Source organism: Anoplophora glabripennis, unplaced genomic scaffold (genome assembly GCF_000390285.2).
Source record: "Anoplophora glabripennis isolate ALB-LARVAE unplaced genomic scaffold, Agla_2.0 scaffold1212, whole genome shotgun sequence".
Taxonomy (NCBI): domain Eukaryota; kingdom Metazoa; phylum Arthropoda; class Insecta; order Coleoptera; family Cerambycidae; genus Anoplophora; species Anoplophora glabripennis.
In genome coordinates this window covers 49106-69994 of record NW_019417295.1, presented here as the reverse complement: position 1 = coordinate 69994, position 20889 = coordinate 49106, and the positions used below count along the sequence as shown (strand labels likewise).

The window sequence follows — 20889 nt, the reverse complement described above, 5'->3', positions numbered from 1 at the left end:
CGTGTCTTCTTTGATTTCTTCTTCTTCTTCTTCCTCTTCTTCTTGCTGGATGTTCATAAATTGTTCAAATGAGGATGAATCAGCTGTCTCTTCATCGAAATCACATAAATCTTCGTCTGTTGTATTCAATTGGACATTTGAGCAAGACTGGCTTTGGCAATTAGTACACGCTGGAGAACACAGTAACCCTACTCTTCTACAGCCAACTTTAGCACTACAACCTTTTTTGCAATTGCAAAAAATAGTGTTTAGGGGTTTTTCCAGAGCAAGTGGAAGTAAAGTTTGAATCGGTTCCAAAGTATTATCTGTTAAATTCCAACCCGTCTTCTGGGTTCAGTTGACTGCCTAGCCATGTCTGAACTTGACAGTATACTCGATACAAGTGCTGATTAGCAGAAGCCGATATTTCTGTTCACTGTTGAGCCATTCCAGGTTTTAAAAAGTATATAATTTTATCAATTGGAGTCCTTGCAGTGAGTTATTAATAAGTCAACATCTTCACCAACTACCATAAATTGTTCTATTGCTGTTTCAATTATAAGGACATCTGCGTCATTTTGACTAAGGGACTGAGTTTATTTTGAGTGTATATTCTCAGAATAGTATAGTTTATACATACAAGAGACACAAATAGGCAATTTTACTTGCATTAAGTGCCTGACTATGTATATACGTGGCATATATGTGCATATCATATAGAACGTGACTCCTTCAACTTTTAGAATCGCGATATCTCAGGAATGATGGTTCTTAGAAAAAAAAGTATAAGGACTATTTTTGTTGATAATTTTCAGATCTATAATTTTTGTCAGAGCTACTTTTTTGATAAAACTTACCGTTTTCGAAAAACATCCAAAAAATCTCAAATTTTGACCTTTGACCCCGAATAACTTTTTTAGCACACATGGGATCGGTGAGGACTTTTGACATTTTATTTCTAATGGTGTACCCAAGGTCTCCACCAAAATTTAGCTCTGTCGGAATTTTTGTTATTTGACCACTATTTTTATGATTAATTTGACCGGACTATAAGTATTGCCTCCATTTAAAGGCGCCCACTAAACATTTTTCAGTTTCTGACATGTTTCAGAAATATTTCCATTTTTCATAAAAAATCCATGCAACGTTCTGGTTCTGGTAATGTTTGTAGTGCGTAATATTTTATTTGTCATTCTTATTTTGTTATTTGTATATGTATTTGTGAGCGCTGTTATTTAAACTGTGTCGCTATGTGGCGTAAGGTGCATGGGTCAACGATGTGAATCCCCGCCCGAAAGTAGAGGGAGAGCGGAGCCTGGTACAACTAGGGAGAGGGCGCGGAAAGGCAGGCAGTTGGCTAAGGATGGTCGACCAGAGAGTTGCACTCGAGCTCTGTTGCGTAGCCAAGATGATAAGTAGCAAATAATAACTAAAAGTGGCCAACTCACTTTTAGAGTTAAAGTAGAGTGTGTGTACCACGTAGTAAAGTGAATGGTGGTTGTCTTTCCTGCTCCCAGTGCTCCTCCACAGTCTTCATACTAGACGGCGTAATCAGCAGCGGCAGGGGTACCCCAGAGAAAGCCAGTGCAGATGACAGTGTTAACTGTAGCTATAATCTTACAAGGAATGTTTGTTTCTTTTTTTGTGCTTTATAAGTGCCCGGTAACGGCCAGGCGTATATATATGTGTATATATATATATATATATTTTAACGATCATTATATATCTAACTTGGACTTGCCTTTTTCTTTCGAACCCAACCCAAGAGTTTTATCTTCCTTGGAAGAGTACAACATGCTCACTATAAATGGCGCTCAACTAGACGGCTTTAAGAAAATTTATGGTTTTAACCAAAAATATTTTTGAATTTTGTTTTGCTTGGCAAGAAAGAAAGGGGCAGGAATTATATATATTGTTATTTGATTATACAGTGTAAATTTATCTACTTATTGAGTTGTAAGTTAGATGTATTTAGAGGTTATTTTGAGCTAAACTGTTAAATATGCCTCCAAAAAAAGCGGGTACTAGCGAGGACTCAAGTGAGCCTGCGGAAGTGAACAATTTAAATCAAACTTTATTTAACATAACAAAGTTAATGGAAACATTGAATACTAATTTAACAGAAAATCAAAATTTAATGAAAAAAATCGACGACAAACTAGATTCTCAAAACAAAACTGGTGTAGATGTAGAGGTTAGGCAACCTAATGTGTTAAGAGCAAATGATGTTAATGTACAGGTGGGTACCCAGGGGGAGTCCCGAACTTCTATACAGAGTGTTGCTGGTATAAATCCTGATCGGTCTTACATATTAGCATGGAAGGATCTAGGCGGCAATTCGATTGTTTTTTCACCAGGAAGTCACTGCACCCGTTGGCCTTTATTAAAAAAATTGAAACGGTTTTTGAAGACGCTGGCGTACCGGCTGATAAGAGAGTTAGTTTCGCGGTAAACAATTTGAGAGGGTCAGTTCAAAATTGGGCTCTACCTAGAGCATCCACATTTACGTCATTTGATGTATTTAAGGATATGTTTTTAGCGAGATATTGGGGACCGACCCAAGAACGTGAACTGTTTAAAAAAATTAAATTTGGAACTTATCAAGGGGGATCAAAATCTGATTACTTCTTACAAATATGGTCTGAATCACAGTTTTTGTCTTTGCAAATTCCAGAAGCAGAATTTATTAAAATGATGGTGGCTCATTTTCCGCCGGAAATAAGAAGGGGAATTGTATGCGCGGGACTTTTGAGTGTCGATGAAGTCGAAGCCAATCTTAGGAATGTAGATGAATTAGTTGATAATGAGGGGAATAGAAATAATTCGGGTCAGGATAACAGAACAGATCGGAATTGGCGCAATAATAATAATCAGATGAGAGTGGATCGGTATTCGGGAAATGCAGAACGAGGTACTCGTCGAGGGGAACCAGGTCAAGCGAGGGAAGAGACTAGTAGATCGGCACAAAACCGAGGGGAAGGAGCGGCGGTAACGGTGATTTTAGATAATTACGAAGGGTTGTTAGAGGAAGATACACAAGAGGTTAAGCAACTGGCTGTGGTGCCCACACTTGAGATCGAAATTGAATCTGTTCCGGTTAGGACTTTAGTAGATTCTGGGAATCAGTTAACATGTATGTCCAAAAGTTTTTTTAATAAATTAACGCAGACAAATAAACATGTACTAATTTTGCCAGCTTCATATTCAACGTTAGTAGGGGCCTTAGGCGATAAGAGCCAAAAAGTAAAAGAGCAGGTCTACGTACAGTTCAATATTGATGATATTTCATTTGATTATACCTGCATTATTGTTCCGAAGTTAGTTCGTGACGTTATACTCGGGTGCGATTGGATGCAAGACTTTGCAGTTATTATCGATTTTAAGGAAAATGAAATTTCGGGATGTTTTAATGACCGTGTAGCGAGAATTAAATTTAGGGACGATCCTACCGCGTTAATTCCAGTAGTGATTAGTGAATTAGGTATAGACGAAGAGGCGATTCGAGGGGTTAGGGGAGAAAATTCTCAATCGGAAATTTTGATAGCTGCATCGCGAGCAGAATGTTTTGAGGAAACAGAAAAGCAAAAATTAGGGAAATTGCTCGAATCTTATCAACATATTTTCTCAGATAAACCAGGCAGGACGGATCTGTATACACATGAGATTATTTTGCATGATTACACCCCGTTCTATATTAAGTCATACCCTGTGCCTAAGATATATCGTGAACAGGTAAAGAAACAGTTACAAGAAATGATCCAATGGGACATTATTGAGGAAGCCAGTACGGAATATGTAAGTCCGTTGGTAGTGGTAGCAAAAAAAGACAATTCCGTGCGGGTTTGTATAGATGCGCGTTACTTAAATAATCGAATGGTCAAGGATCACGTGACGCCACCCAACCCTAATGAATTGTTGCATGAATTTACCAATAATCAAGTTCTAAGTGTGATGGATCTCACAGCCAGCTACTGGCAAATACCAATTAGGGAGGAACATAAAAAATACGCGGGATTCGCATTCGAAGGAAAGACTTATGTCTTTAAAGTTCTCCCATTCGGATTTGCGACTTCGGTAGGTAGTTTTATTGTAGGGTTAAGTAAAATTCTTGGGCCCGAGGTAGAGTCATTCGTGATACCATATGTTGACGACATTGTGGTGCATTCAGAAAATTCAGAATCCCATTTGAAACACTTGGAAGTTATTTTTAAAAAATTCAGTAAAGCCAATATCACGGTAAAATTAAAAAAATCACGATTTGCATGTCAATCGATTACCTTTTTGGGTCATATTATAACCCCGGTGGGAGTTGAAATGGATCCAATGAGGATACAGGCTATTCAAGGTCTGCCTCCGCCGAAAACTATCAAACAACTGAGGTCATTCTTAGGGCTAGTGAATTACGATCGACGGTTCCGTGAACGATTTGCAGATTTGACGGTGCCTTTGACGCGACTTTTAAAGAAAGGACAACCGTGGAGATGGGGGGTAGATGAAGGCTCAGCCTTCGAGAAGATAAAGGAAGCATTTCTAAAGGTAACGGAGCTTCGTCATCCGGATTTTAATAAGAGATTTTATGTTCAGGCAGATGCTTCGGGTTATGCGATCGGGGCATGTATTTTTCAGAAGGATGTAGATACAGGAAATAAGTTGGTGATTGCCTACTTTAGTCGATCTCTTCAACCCGCTGAGATTCGTTACAGTACGACGGAAAAGGAAGCGTTAGCGATTTTAGCGGCCTTACGTCAGTGGAGAGTATTTATTATTGGACGCCCATTAACGGTCGTTAGTGACCATAAAGCGTTATCGTTCATGCGGAGTTGTAGGTTGTTAAATGCTCGTCTTACGCGGTGGATTCTGTATCTACAAGAATTTGACTTTCAAGTAGAGTATTGTCCGGGTAAAGAAAATATAGCGGCTGATATGCTTTCGAGGTATCCTTGCCAGGCTAACGGGAAAAAACCGGAGATACCCGAATCTTCTAGGGTAGAAGCTAGTGCGTGTGCGTTGAAAACTGAGCAAGTTCTTAAAGGGCAATTTCGGAAACTCAGTGACTTTCAGAGATTAGATTCCTTTTGTTCAAAAATTAGGAAAGAACTTGAATCTCCTCAGGGTCTTTTAAACATAAAAAAATGGTATGATCTGTATAATGATAAAATTTTTAGAAGGGGTTCTGAACAAAACCTGGGATATAAAATCGTGCTTCCGAGAGGTATGGTGTTGGGTGTTGTCATAAACGAACACAACCAAAATGGACATTTTGGGTCTAAGAAGTGCTGGCAGTATTTGCGAGGACACTACTATTTTAAAAAAATGCGTGAAACCATTCGGAAAATTCTGGCCGGGTGTGAGGTTTGTCAGAAATCGAAGGTATCGGTTCGGTTAGCTGGGGAAATGAGTTCGGTGATAGTCGAGGAACCGAATGAGTTGATTAGTTTAGACCTTATGGGGCCACTTCCTGTATCACGAGGGGGGGTTACCCAACTTGTAGTGATAACCGACGTTTTTAGTAAATTGGTCTCTTTATACGCGCTGAGGCGAGCTACAACTAAAGCAATATTAAATGTGGTTACCGAAAAATATTTTGAGGAAATTAGAAAGGTAAAAGCAATTTTAACAGACAATAGAACCCAGTTCCGTGCAGCATTATGGTTAAACACTTTACAGGAACTAGGGGTTAAAGTACGTCATACATCGGTATATTACCCACAGGGAAATATGACTGAACGGGTAAATAGGGAAATCGGGCGGTTGATTCGGATGTTCTGCCATCAACAGCATACTAAATGGAGCTATTATTTAAAAGATGTGGCACGATGTATTAATGGGGCTATCCACGAGAGTATCGGATTTGCGCCCAGGGAGGTACATTTCGGGGAAAGCCGGTCAGATCCTTTTAGCGGTTTAGTAGATTTTCCAGAAAAGCATACAATTCCCGAGAAATCGAGGGTTATTTATTTAGCTAGTCGAACAGTTAAACAAAAAGCTGCGCAGCGACAGCGTCTTCATGGCCGTAAACATTCAGTTGTCTCACTTTCTCCAGGTGACCGCATACTACTTCGAGCTCATCGATTGTCTTCCAGTAAAGACAGGGAAATAAAGAAATTCTTCCTGCTATATGAAGGCCCATATTGTGTGAAAGGTCAAGTAGGTTAAAACTCATATGAGATTGTGGATGAAGTTTCGGGACGTTCCCTGGGAAACCACAATATCATAAACATTAAAAAATTTGTAAACCCAGTGACAGATGTCTAAGTTCTGACCTTTGTTAGCACTACTGTGATATTAAACCATCACTCTGGTTTAACACCGAGGTGCTGGTTTAATAGGGGGGTGATGTAGTGCGCCCTATTTTATTTGTCATTCTTATTTTGTTATTTGTATATGTATTTGTGAGCGCTGTTATTTAAACTGTGTCGCTATGTGGCGTAAAGTGCATGGATCAACGATGTGAATCCCCGCCCGAAAGTAGAGGGAGAGCGGAGCCTGGTATAACTAGGGAGAGGGCGCGGAAAGGCAGGCAGTTGGTTAAGGATGGTTGACCAGAGAGTTGCACTCGAGCTCTGTAGCGTAGCCAAGACGATAAGTAGCAAATAATAACTAAAAGTGGCCAACTCACTTTTAGAGTTAAAGTAGAGTGTGTGTACCACATAGTAAAGTGAATGGTGGTTAGTTGTCTTTCCTGCTCCCAGTGCTCCCCCACAGTCTTCATACTAGACGGCGTAATCAGCAGCGGCAGGGGTACCCCAGAGAAAGCCAGTGCAGGTGACAGTGTTAACGGTAGCTATAATCTTACAAGGAATGTTTTTCTTTTTTTTTGTGCTTTTTAAGTGCCCGGTAACGGCCAGGCGTATATATATGTGTATATATATATATATATATTTTAACGATCATTATATATCTAACTTGGACTTGCCTTTTTCTTTCGAACCCAACCCAAGAGTTTTATCTTCCTTGGAAGAGTATAACATGCTCACTATATGTTCTAGAAACCCAAGATGTCCTCCCCAAAATACGTTTCCAATGAAACGTTTAAAAAAATTGGTTTCACTAACATTCTTTTTATGTTCCATTTATACACTAGATATTTTTGTTTTACGTTTCAGTATATTTTCAGAAATGTTTGAGTAACATAATAATTTTATTACTATATTGTTCTCAGAATGCTCTCAACTTTAGATAATTTCCATTTCAGAAGCGTTTTTGAAACAGTATAAATAGTGGGATTAATTTTTTAAATATTTCTAATTCTCTTTTGTGATATTTTTATTTGTATTGTGAATTACTTAATTCGTACTCCAAACAACTTTTTCTGATTTCTCAAAAAATTTAACTGAAAAATGTTGTTACATTGTATATTAAAAAAAAATAACTATGCTCTTCTAGTTGATGGGGATGCGGTAACTTTTACCAAGAATTTTTTTCTTTTTGGGAAGCCACTGAAAAAAGTTTCTAATATGGATTACGAAGCATTTTAAAAAAGCTACACATCATTTTATATTGTTCAAATACGCTTTCTAATGTTGAGACCATCATGAATATGGTAACAATGACGAACTGATAATTAAAAAAAGTTACCTAGTTATGATTATGAATCTTGAAATGGTAGGTACATGAAAAACAAATAACATTACTAAAAAATAATATAAAGTTACAATTTCTTCTACGCATATGGTCAATACTATATCTATCCTTTTAATAATAATAAATTATACAGCAGAAGTAAGGATACAAAATGATATCTTGACAAAATAAATATCTGTTGGTATACCTAAACTCTTTTATTTAAACATGCCTATACACATACACAAATATAAACATTCCTACGAAATATAAAATAAATGACATCTTGATTCATCCATATTTCAAATAGTTCTCAGTGACTATTTGATCTTAACTTATCTCTTGATAATAGGTAGTGGGTATTACTATGTTTGGGTAGATGTGACGCAAAATTGAAAATCTCTTTACATACATTGTTTTAAACATTTTGCAATCAATATTCATTATTTTATATGCACTTTACAATAATCACAACAGCACACACTACAAATTATCACATACAATAGCGTCAAAGTGACGATGAAGAACAATGAAGCCAGGCAAACTGGCAAATCGCAAACCTAGCCTAACATAATACGAATTGAAAACGACACACGAGAAACAAATAAACTCGGGCTGTTACGTGCGGTCTGCGCAAGTCATAAACATACATTTTTTCTAGACTTGTGTCATAAATATGCTACCACAATTTTTTTTATGTCTGTTTATATAACAAAGGCAAATAAACTACTTTCTATAATGATGGGGCTTGTATAATATTCGGGTTCCTTATCTTTTAATTAACTTCTTGTTACTTGAAATAACAACTTTATTTCTATTTTTATGAATAACAAAGAATACTATTCATATATCAAGCACAATTGTCAATACTGTCAAACAAAGTACAACTCTCCTTTTTAGATCAGGGCAACAGTGACCAGGGCGCAGAGAATTTTTAAATTTAAATAAGTACTCAACATGCCCCCGCCTTGAAAGGAGAATCAGTCATTTCAACTAATAACTAACAGGTTTATAACTAACTACATTTTTTTATGTTTATGACCACAGTCAAAGTAGAAATTTGGTTTGCTATCACTTAATCCTTCGGTATAATGACCCTGAGCACTCCCGCACCTTTCACTTGCTCGTTTTTCTTCTGAGAAGTCAGCTAGGGGACACACCTTTGTTGCAGCTCCTTTCGTAGGCAGTTTGGATGGTGATAACTTTGGCGAATCCGTCTGCTTCGGGATCAAGTTCTTTAACCCGATCAAGCCTCCAGCGTAACGGTGGCAGATTCTTATCTCTTAGAAGTACTAGGTCTCCAACATTCACAAACCGTGGACCTCGATGGTTTTTCTGTCGTTGATGTAATTCGGAAAGGTATTCCTTTTTCCATCTGCTCCAAAAGTGCTGGACAGTCTGTTGGATGCGCTGATATCTTATCAGTCTATTGGTGGGGACATTTTCCAGCTTCCGATCTGGTAATGACGTTAATGGGCGGCCAATTAAAAAATGCTCCGGGGTGAGGGGAGTGAGGTCGTCAGGACTGGCACTAATAGGGGATAAGGGCCTTGAATTTAAAATGGATTCAACTTGCACTAAAACGGTGTATATTTCTTCGAAGGTCAAGTGCGCATTTCCCGCTACCCTCTTCAAATGAAACTTGGTGGACCTAACCGCCGCCTCCCATAAGCCACCGAAGTAGGGTGAATACGAGGGGATAAAGTGCCAGTTGACATCTTCGTTTGAAAGAATTTCTGATAGGCTATCTGAATTTTGTTTTAACATGTTCCCCAATTCTTTTAAGTCAGAGTTGGCTCCAACAAAATTCTTTCCGTTATCTGAGTACATATGTACAGGCTTGCCACGATGACCTATGAACCTGCGCATAGCCATTATAAATGCCCGGTTGACAGTTCTGTTACAAGGTCTATATGTATACATTTGATGGAAAAACAAATGAAGATACATACACAACATTTTAATAATTTGCTTCCTCTACTCTTTCTATTTGCTAACCACAAATGACCAGCATAATCGACACCAGTGTGATAAAAGGGAGGGGAAGGCGTTAACGTTGAATCGATAAATTTCTCATAGAGGGCGTAAAAGGCTTTGGATTTACTCGGACACATTTGACACATTCGTGGATAGTCTTTCTAGCACGTTTCCGACCGGATACAATCCAATATCGTTCACGTATTGAAGACAGTAATTGCTGCGGTCTAGCGTGCAATAATTTCCCATGTTCATAGCGAAACAACAGTTTGGTCAAGCCGATCAGCCGACAATATCATGGGGTTTATTTTATCAAAAGAGTAGTTTGAATCGGTCAATCTACCTTTAACACTTAAGGTTCTATCAGTGTGCAAAAAAGGTGTAAGTTTTAATAATTTACGACGTTGCTTTATTGTACCTTGAGCATCTAAAGAACTAATATTTTCCCGGAATGATTCAAGCTGAGCTCTTTTTTTAGAAACCGAAGCATTGAGTTCTTTTCTAGTCAAAGAACCGTATGTGCGATCATTGGCTTAAGTTTGCAGTTATTACAAAATTTCAAACAATATGCAATCACTCGCCGTAGTTTATTCCAACATGAATAATTTTGAAAAGAAAACGGTTCTTGCGCGTAATAAGGCACTGTTTAATGATCTTCAAATCTGGCAGATCACTATCACTATCTTATAAACACCTTCCATTAGCTACAAAGTTTGTACCATAATCTTCCTCCTGGACCCACTCAGGCCCTTGCCACCAGTGAGGAATTTTTTAAATTGGAGGGACTGGCTCCTCTGGACAATAAATCTGCAGGGTTGTTAGAACCGGAGATGTGCCGCCATGAATACGGATGTGTATTAGTTTGTATCTCCAAAACACGATTGCACACAAAGGTTTTGAGCTTAGAAAGTTCAATTTTAAGCCAAGCGAGGACGATAGTTGAGTCTGACCAAAATTGACAACGATCGAATCTTACATTTAAAGACTGGACAACCCTTTGATATAACCTTGACAATATTAGTGCCCCATATAATTCAAGTCTGGGAATTGTGGTTGGTTTCACAGGGCTGACCTTTGCCTTTGCATACAATAAACGAACATACACGTTGCCATAACCATCTACTGAGCGTAAATAGATACATCCCCCATAAGCTCGTTCACTGGCATCTGAAAACCCATGCAATTCAATTCTAATGGGATTTCTACAAATGACGTGACGATCTATGTTCAATTTATTTAAAGTGTGTAACTCTGATCGAAAATCAATTCATTTTGTATGTAATTGTTTCGTCCCAAGAAAGATTCAGAAGCCATAGCTCTTGTATCATCATTTTTGTGACTACAACACAAGGACTAAGTAGGTCCAAAGGATAAAAAATTCTAGATGTCTGATAAGACAGCACGTTTATTTACTCGAGATATTTTAGCAACATTGACGTCATACAACCATCTGGCTCGATTCATGAGGCATATAGGGCCGCATCCCTACTAACGTCGTATCTTTGCCATTTTGAAATGATGATTCTAATACTTGTAATTTGTATCGAACCTTTAATAAACCTAAAATCCCTACCAAAGAAGAAGGTACATTTCTCAAAACAGGGAACGTCAGGTTAATACAAAAGTTGATGTGAAATAATATGTTGGACCTCAGGCTTTGTTTTTCTTAGACAACCCAGAAAACACTGTTTCTGAAATAAGGGCGTCCTTGAAAAGGGCACGAAAATAAGCAACTTTTATTAAGCAACTGTTGGTCTAAAGTATTACGTTTTAAATTGAACAAAAATCACATCAAGGTTTAAACAAATTTAGAGCCGTTCCTAGTGCGGCAGCCAGCTGTACTTTTGATTTCGATGCTGCCGCGCGGTTTTGACTGTTTAAATTTTGTGTTTGAAAATGCTGAAAATTTATTATTCAAATATCATATAAAAGTAACACAAAAATTACACGAATAAACGAATTACTTACCAAAATTGTTTAAAGTTGTGGTTACAGAAAGAATTATCAAAAATTTGGTATTTAATAAAACTTTAATAGCGATTTCTTGCTAAAGTTACATTTATCGGCTTGAATAAAAAGTACATATTTTTTTCTAACATTTTTTCTTTTTTCAATAATGTTTACATTTATATGATGTGTAGGAAGAGAAAAAATTTATGAATAAAATAATTTTGAGTTTTAGGTAAAGTGCCCTCTAGTGGCGTATAATGAAATTTTTCTCTGACTGGTCCAATAGAGCTTGATCTACTCAGTGGATGTACCAAATGAGAGACTATTCGAACTTGAATTAAATAAGTTATTTAAAAAGAAAAATTAAAAAAAATTACTTTGACAAGCACCTGATACTTCAGCAATGTACTTTTTTCAGACTATAGGATCAACGAAAAGTTACATTTATGTAAGGATTGCTTAAATAAATTGAAAAAAGAAAGCAGAACTCCAACTACGAAAGACAAGTAATGTAAGTGAAAAATAAATACAATATTTTAAGTTATTTATATTTTCAGGTATAAAAAGATGACTTGCGATGAGACGAGAAAAAATTCTATAAAACTTCAGGGAAATGAGATGAAGACAAGAGAAAAGAGTCAAATTAGAAGAGAAAGATAAAGAGAGATAATTTTCTATATTATCATTAGGTTTCAGATCTGAAAATATTCACCCCTCTAAATTAACACCGACTTCGCAAAAAGGAACGAAAGAAACAACTAGAAGTCCTATCACAATAATACAGAGTTCTGCAGAATTTCATAACTGTGAACCAGGAAAGACGTATAAGGTATTACCTACATTTCCAAAATCGTCGTTTGAATTGGGTCGAGGAATAAGTAATGTCCATTTTGATTTAAGATATTTTATTTTTAACTCTACAATGTTCTCCATAGTTATTCATGACCTTCTACCAACATTCAATAAGCTTGTCGATGCCTCTTCTTTAGAAATCCTCCGATTTTGACTTGAAAAACTCTTAACTCATCGTCGTTATTAAAAGAAACACCTCGTACGGAGTTTGACAAAGAGCGGAAGATGTGAAAATCAAAAGGCTGGTACGGCAGAACTTCCCAATTCAACTCCAGAATGGCCGTTTTGGTCATATTGGCGAAATGTGGTCAAGCATTGTCATATTGCGAAAAAAACTTCCTATCGCCGACAACATTGGCTCGTACAACTTTGCCAATTCAAACAGACACCGAATTGCCAGATAAGGTGCACTAACTGTGCCATAAGTCACTGTATTTAAATTAAAGGTTGAAATAGGCAAAGAAGGATTAGAACGCCATACAATTCGCTGTAGAGGGCGCTTTCTTTCTTCTACAAGTACCTGCCTGTACATTTTTCAATATCTGCACACGCTACATACGTATGCTGCCTAAAACGAAGTATGATTGTTATCAAGTCAGACTGAATAGTAGCCACCATTTGAATATCATTAAAAGAGTAGCTAGTTGTAGTAGGAGATGATGCATTGTATACCACCCGCAATTTAGTGGTTTCACTACCTTCTCGTAGAACACCATGATGAGGCAAATAGTATGTACATTCAACCTGATCTTTGTCATTCGCCTTAGTCATGTGACCCATTCTTTCATATTCCTCCATAAACTCTACATACATTTTCTTGAATTCAATATTATTCGCAAATTTGCGCTCCAAATGCTGAAACTGTCGAAAAGCTCGATTTTTAGACACCACAAAACGCCGATCTTCACGTTGTCTTACTGTTTTTGTGAAATGATTCCCACACATTTGCTTCTTTCGAGAATTTTCGAATTTCTGAGAATTTATTTTCTATCCCCAATAGCTTGCAAACCTGCCTTTGTAAGTCACTCTCAACGGATAAGTTCGAATGAGTAATTTTTTCCTGCCCACCGACACCTAAAGGCCCTGAAACTATCCATCCAAATTTTGTTTTTTTGGAGGACAGGTTTGTTCGATCCTAGATTTATTTGGGCAGCACACAATAGGTTCCAGAATATATCAGCACCTATTAGCATATCTACTCGAGACGCTTAGTTGAATTGAGGATCAACTAACCTAAGATGCTGAGGAATTTCCACCTGCGACAGACTGAATGAAAACTCAGGAAGTTGGTTTGTTATCTCATAAATCATAAGACACGATATTGAAATACTAAAATTATTGTGACGAGAACGTACAGTGACCTGAGATTCTATTTTTGTTGTTGTACAATTTAAACCTATCATTTTTATTTCAACTGGAGTTTTCGGTAAACACAACTGTTTCACTAAATTTGATGTCACTTAAGACGACTGTGACTCACAATCTAACACAGCTCTTATTAGTCGAGGCTTGCCAATCTTGTCTAAAATCTTGAGACTTACTTAGACAACAATACCATATTTGAAGAAAAGGATGATAAAGTAATAACTGAATAAGAACCTTTCGAATTTTCCTTTTGCTCTGTAGCCTCATGATGAAGTAGTGTATTGTGCTTACTATTGCATTTGTTGCACAAAGCCTTTGTCCTGCACCGTGTGATAAAATAACCAGATTTGAGGCAATTTAAGCAAAGTTTTAATTCCATGACACGATTGTACCTGCTATCGGCAGACAATTTTTGAAATTCTGCACAATTGTTAAGAGAATGTGTGTCTTACAATGAACACAATTTTTTAAATTATCGTTTTCTTTCACACTAGACCCCAGCAGGCAACGTGACGATTGAATTTGCCTCTTTTCGGACTGATTTCCATTGTTCTATTGTTCCAAACTTTCTAGAAAATCTGATCTCGTTTTTAGGAAATTTTGGAAATCTTCCAATGTGGGAGGATCACTACCCACCCGATGCTCTTCCCACCTTCTGTTAGTAGAATTATCTAATTTAAAACTGGCCATATGTATTATTAACGTGTCCCACTCTTTAGTATTTTGCCCTAGTGAATCTAAAGCACTCAAATGTTTAACAATATTATTTGATAAAGCACGCAGCTTGATAGAAGATTCATTTGATAATTTTTCCAAATTAAACAATGCTTTTATGTGATTATTTATAAGCAGTCTGGTATTATTATACCGGTTGCACAGTAATTCCCAAGCCTCTTGATAATTATTTTTTGCAAAATCTAATGACTTAATTATTTGTAACGCATTCCCCTGTAGTGACGATCTCAAATAGTGAAATTTATGTATTTCTGATAAACCAGTGTGACAATGTATTAGCGATTCAAAACTATCTCGATATTCTAACCATGTATCATAAGTGCCATGAAAATCTGGAATTTTGATAGTTGGCAATTTTAATCCACTTACAAAACCCGTTTCAGTTCCACATATTTCACTATTACTGTATGTACTGACTCTTTTTCATCTTTAAGATTTTCCCGAAAACTATTTAATAATTTTATTCCTTTTGAGGTACAACTATAATAATACTGACTCTGAAATCCTGAACGATCGTGGAACTGCTTTTCGATCTTGGATTCAAACACTGTCAATTCGATTTGCAACTGAATTTCTTCATAATCGGACATTAACGAAAGTGCAAAATTCTCGCTCTCGGACGCAGTAATCAACTCCACCAAGTATCTTTGAAAAACGGTACCTAAGCCTTTATTTTACAGAAGCTCTTTTTCTAACTAACAATGTGAATTCTTTCTGTTCACTCATTATTCAAATTGGATAAAATGGCCGATTTTCGCCCAATTTTACATACACAACAACTAACGATTATTTCGAGTAATGTTTCAAACTATCTTCAATTGGAACGTTTCGGCTATGTTTCACTAAGCAAGTTTTCAAGTGCTACATTTCTGTAATGAAACAGAAAAGTTTCTAGTTATGTGTCAAATGTTTAGTAAAACAGCTCATTTGTAACGTTTCATTTACGTTTCGTGTTTAGTGGGTGGGAGCCAAAGCAAAATTTACATTTTGATATGTATATTTCATTGTGACCAGATCCGCGTAACTTATGGAACGGTCTTAAATAAAACAGGGGCTCAATAGTTAGGCCTTCTAAGAATAACCACGGTCAGACGAGAGTTAAGTACTATGGGCACCAATATTTAGAGGGTGGTCTGAAGAGCTTTTGTCACAGGAACTAATAAATTTAAAAACCGATAATGAGAACAAGCTCAAAACACTTCGGGTAAAGTAATTTCTTAAAAACGTATCGCCATGTGACAGTCATCTGTTGCGTCCGGGAGGCGCGAGCGTATCCAGAACAGAACAAAGGAGCCCATGTTTGTAATAATGCGCGAAACACGAGAGAGACGTAAAGGTTTCGAATTAGAATTAAATTATAATGTTGAATCGATAATGATTGGAAAAGATATATGATGAGCTGGTTTTTCCAACGGGCTCTTTTCCCAGCTGCAGAATGATATAATAATAAGTTTGACCAGCCCGTCTCATATCGCGTGCGGTAAGGTCACTAGAGGAAGGTGTTAGCTTAATTTAATTACATTAATGAGATTTTTACAATCATAGTCACCCATCAAAATCTTTATCAAACGAATAGAATCATGAAATCGGCAATCAATTAAAACTTTCCCAGATTAGCGTAAATAGTCACATTCTAATGTAAACCAAGACACAGGAGTGGGAACTGAGGGTTGTACCGGGTGTACCAATGGTGGTGTCCGACTGAAAGCGTGGAAACGGACACCACACTTTTGCCATTAGGGCCTAAAGTATGCATTATTGGGAATTTAGCTTAGAGACAATTAGGGTGGTTAATCCGAAGGACTAGAGGTTAAGTCAGTACCTCCCGGAATTCAGTTTTTTCTTAATCCTCGAACTGACTAGTTCACTCTCGGAGATCGGCTCCATTCCGGAATTTATTAATCTTTTTTTAACTTAGAGAAGTGTGGTACCAGCTTAACTGCCTACCATTTAGTTCAAGTATAGCTCGGTGAACCCTAGGTCTTGGTATTTGGTTATCGTTGTCGTTGTGTCGAACCTAGTGTTTCTGTGTGTGCAAATAAAAGCAATATCTTCCTCGAGTTTGGTGTTTTATTGTGCCTAAATACAACTCTGAGACGGGAACATTGCAGCCACACTGGGGCAGTCGTCGAAGCAAGCCAAGGTAAGTGACAGAATCTAGCTATTAAATCCAACATTTTCAAGAACCCCCGTACCTCATGCGATTCATCAATAACAGGCAAAATTTCTCTCTTTCGAGCCTATACCGTACGATACTGTTCGTACGAATCCAATAACATCAAAACCCGCTAGGTTACAAATATAACTATTTTTATAACAATATTTACTTATACATGTATAATATGACATGTTCCAAATACATGAGAAACTTATTTTATTATTTATTATTTTTTAAGCATATATTGAAATCTGACTGTTCTTCCTCATTGCACTGATATGCGGCTCTGGACAACTATAAGCCGCCAGATGTCCTGCGGACAAATAATCGATAAAAGAAATCTTTACGCCGATTGCTATAAGGTGCCACGTAGTTGCTCTATTTTGGCATTACGCTAATAGAGACCGTCACTTCCGGATGGATTTTCTTGTTCTATTCTTACGAAAAGTACGATTTCTGTTTGTCTTAATATGTCAAAGTCGGAGTCAGCACATCCTACTAAAAAGTTTTAGGATCTAGCATAGCAACCAAATCGATAGAGATTTACTATAAATTTAATGTTCTGTACTTATATATTTTCCCAGCTATGGCTACAGACAAACTAGGGCCTGCTGCAGTCTCTACGAAATAATGACATCGTTTTTTCCAGAAACAAAACAATTTTTTATTAAAATTTTTTTATATTAACACAATTATTATGTTGCCTTAATAAAGGGTGTCGATAATAATTAATTGGACATTGGCTAAGTGGTGATAGCTGGCATCAAAATGAATCATTTGACACTAACAAACTGTTACTCGTTTTCGTTCTACATTAACTTTCTTTCCAATTTCAACGGATTTTCATGAAATTTGGTATCGCATTATTACTCAGCATGCGTAATACGAAAATGGTATCAATTTCACCATTGCCACTACATGACGCCACTTACAGCAACATCGGTTCATTAACATGGCCATAACTTTTTTTGTCCACCTGTACGTACATTCTGGAATAAAAATAAAGAAATGGCATTCAATTTCACACAAAAAAGGTACACTCATTTGAAGTAAAAAAAAGTAGAGCGTTTTCGAATAAACATAATTTTTCAATGTGATGATTAAATCAAAAAAACTGTATGTCAAAAGGTTATGCAAACGCAAACATTATGTACTCTCAAGGTTTTCAATCCTATAGGATGTTAAGTCTATTTGTTGCAGATACTTTTTGCAAAATAAAATATAAATGATCGAAATAATTATTTCTATTAAGGCTTACTAAGCAATTAAATAAAAGGAAATGTAAAAAAGTAATTACATGAATATAAAATATTGACAAAGTGAATGCCCGAAAGGATGTTCTAAATTAAATTAATCTACGATAATCTTGGATACAAAACAGCAGCAAATTACAATAAATGTTGAAATTATTCTTCATTTACTACAATACATTGTCTGTTTATTCAAGTTTGTTCAATTCAATATTTTAATCCCGAGTTGCTGCGTAGCGACCGAACCTGGTACGTACTGCCTAGCTCTTTGATCTTAAATTCAGATCAGAAAGACTATAAAATTGATACCATTTTCGTACGAGTATTACGCATGCTGAGTAATAACACGATATCAAATATCGAAATCCGTTGAACAATTTAGAAGATATTTCAAAAAATAATTGGAAAGAAAGTTAATGAAACACCCTGTAAATCGAAAACACGTACAGCTGAAAAAATGATGGTGGAAAACGTTTCAGCTGCACGTATAAACAAAGTATACAAACAATTTCGACCTTGGTAGGTACTATTAATATTTTTTTTTGACATTTTTCAACACGGGGGTGACCCTATTATTCTCACCTCCACCCGAAGAGCGGCATCTGAAGGTCGTTTCGCTTATGTACCATAAAAGACTTTAACATATGGATGAAAATCAGCCTTGGTACTATTGGTCACTAAAATGTACGGCTTTCGGACTATAAGGCATGTTGGGATTAAACGCTTTATTTTGATGTCAGCTATCACCCCTTAGCTAATGGTCAATTTAATTACGGGACACCCTGTATATTGATTTAGAATAATTGTTTACCCCTAGATATGGGCGATATACTCGAATATTTATATTCAACGTATACCTACTGCTCGTGGAGTGACCGCTATAGTTTTGGCAAAATTATTACCCATCCGAAAGAGGACTTAATCTTCAATATATTTCTAATGTATGTGAATTTTTAATAATAAGTTTCATTTGTAATAATAGATTATTATGGGAGGTAATAAAAGAAAAAATGTTAAATGTAACGTACACCAAAAGGTAAGTGAAATGTGCGGTCACCTATGCAATGGCGCTGCGGTGGTCTGCGGCGATGGCGGCCGTCTTACCTGGCGAAACTCTTGAATGCCGCAGATTGTGGGTTTATACATAACGGAACCCTACTTGTATTCAACTGCTCTGCTATGAATTTATGCATCTCCTCTGAAAAAAAAAAGTACAATTAATAAGTTCGATGTAAAATCTCAATTTGAAATAAAAATATAGTCAAATATAAACAACTGTAGTAATAGCTATAATATAAGGTTTTACTTTTTTTTTGGTTAATACAGGGTGTCCCGAAATTCGTGCAACAAAATTTGGACATAGATTCTTAAGACAAATTTAGGGGACCCGTATTTTTTCTTTTTGCCAACTGGCCCCCTCTTTCGGAGTTACAGCCCCCTGAAAACTACCCCTAAGAAGTCTTTTTTATATCTCAAAACCATGTTGTACGAGAATCACTAAATTTGGTACACAGGGGTTTTATGACATGTGGAATCTCACAGTGCTTAGCTTTTTGACGAGAAATCCTCTTAAGACACTTTCGTGGGCCCCCTTGTCTTTGGAACCAAAAAAATTTGGTCGCAAATTTGATCTTTTTTTAAATTATTAGTTAGCTAGAAAGCCATTGAATTTAAAAACTTTTTTGTCTCTTGATATTTGTTTCGTAAAACGCAATGTTTTTGAGGAAAATGACGAATCACGATATGCATTCGATCACATTTTGACATTTTTATCGAAAACATTGCGTTTTGCGAAAAAAGTATAAAGAGACAAAAAGTTTCGAAATTTAATGGCTTTCTAGTGAACTGATAATTTTTAAGAAATTTAAATATGCGAGCAAATTTTTTTGGCTCCCAAGACAAGAAGGTCCACGAAAAATTGTCTTACGGGGGTTCCCCGCCAAAAAACATAGCACCATCAGATTCCACATGTCATAAAACCTCTGTGTACCAAAATTAGTAATTCTCGTACAACAAGGTTCTGAGATATAAAAAATAGGTTATTCTTAGGGGCGGACTTCAGGGGACTGTAACTCCTAAAGAGGGGTCCCCTTCGCAAAAATAAAAAATACGGGTTCTCTAAATTTGTCTTAAGAATCTGTGACCAAATTTTGTTGCATGAACTTTGGGACATCCTGTATAATATATTATAACAAATTTCCTTATTACACAATTAAGTAATACATAATAACTTTCAAAAATTATTCCTTGCGCTTTAATACGACTGTTTCCATAGTCATTTAACAGCGGTATAATGTCGGTTTTGGTAACAGTTGAAAACTCTCAGAAATATTTGACCAACTGAATCGTGACCTTATATTCGTTAACATGAGAACATCTCATAGTTTGAAAACAGTAGATTACTGCAGAAACGAACCTATAATATTCTTGCTTAGCTTATAGTTATTTAGCGACGACCTCAAGCAGGTACTGCCACGTCGCCGATGTAGCTGAGCTTCATGTATGAATGAACGTGAAAACGTATGAAAATACCGTGCCCAGTACACAGCACAGAGCATCCATAAATGATTACAGGCCATGTGCTCAGTAATTTTGTTTGGAACAGTAATTTTATTTCCTTCATGTTGGCAATTAGATTTCGGTAAAATTAAAAATTATTAAAACAATGATATCAAGATTACATTGAAACACAACATTCTGTTTCACCAGCTGTGATTGGTGTAATTTTTCACGAGATTATATTTAACCAATCAGCGATCGCATTATTTTGAACGTAGATGTAACGTTTATCATTGTTCATTGTAAATGAATCTTTAATATTGGCGAAACCAAGATTTGGAGAATTTTCCTTACCAGTACCATCGTGCAATGTTGGGTTGCCTAAGCTCGATTTGTAAGCATTTATGAAGGATCTGTACCATATACGATCGGTCAGGCACAATCTGTTCTGTGAAAATATAGTATATCTACCTACATTATTACATAATTATTCATTTTCAAATTTCATTGTTATTAAAAAATTGGAAGAAATCACTACATTTGTTATTGGAAACGAAGAGC

General features: G+C 36.5%; 1 protein-coding gene across 1 annotated transcript; it reads right to left on the bottom strand.

Annotated features, from left to right (window-relative positions):
• Nucleotides 1-8685: 8685 nt before the first annotated feature.
• Nucleotides 8686-9417, bottom strand: LOC108914640. Its single transcript, XM_018720489.1, has one exon. It carries the CDS (start codon nucleotides 9415-9417, stop codon nucleotides 8686-8688), a length of 732 nt encoding a protein of 243 aa, XP_018576005.1.
• Nucleotides 9418-20889: the final 11472 nt, after the last annotated feature.

Excerpts from the sequence above, each read along its gene's own strand:
- LOC108914640 (XM_018720489.1), bottom strand. The coding sequence starts at position 9,417 with ATGGCTATGCGCAGGTTCATAGGTCATCGTGGCAAGCCTGTACATATG.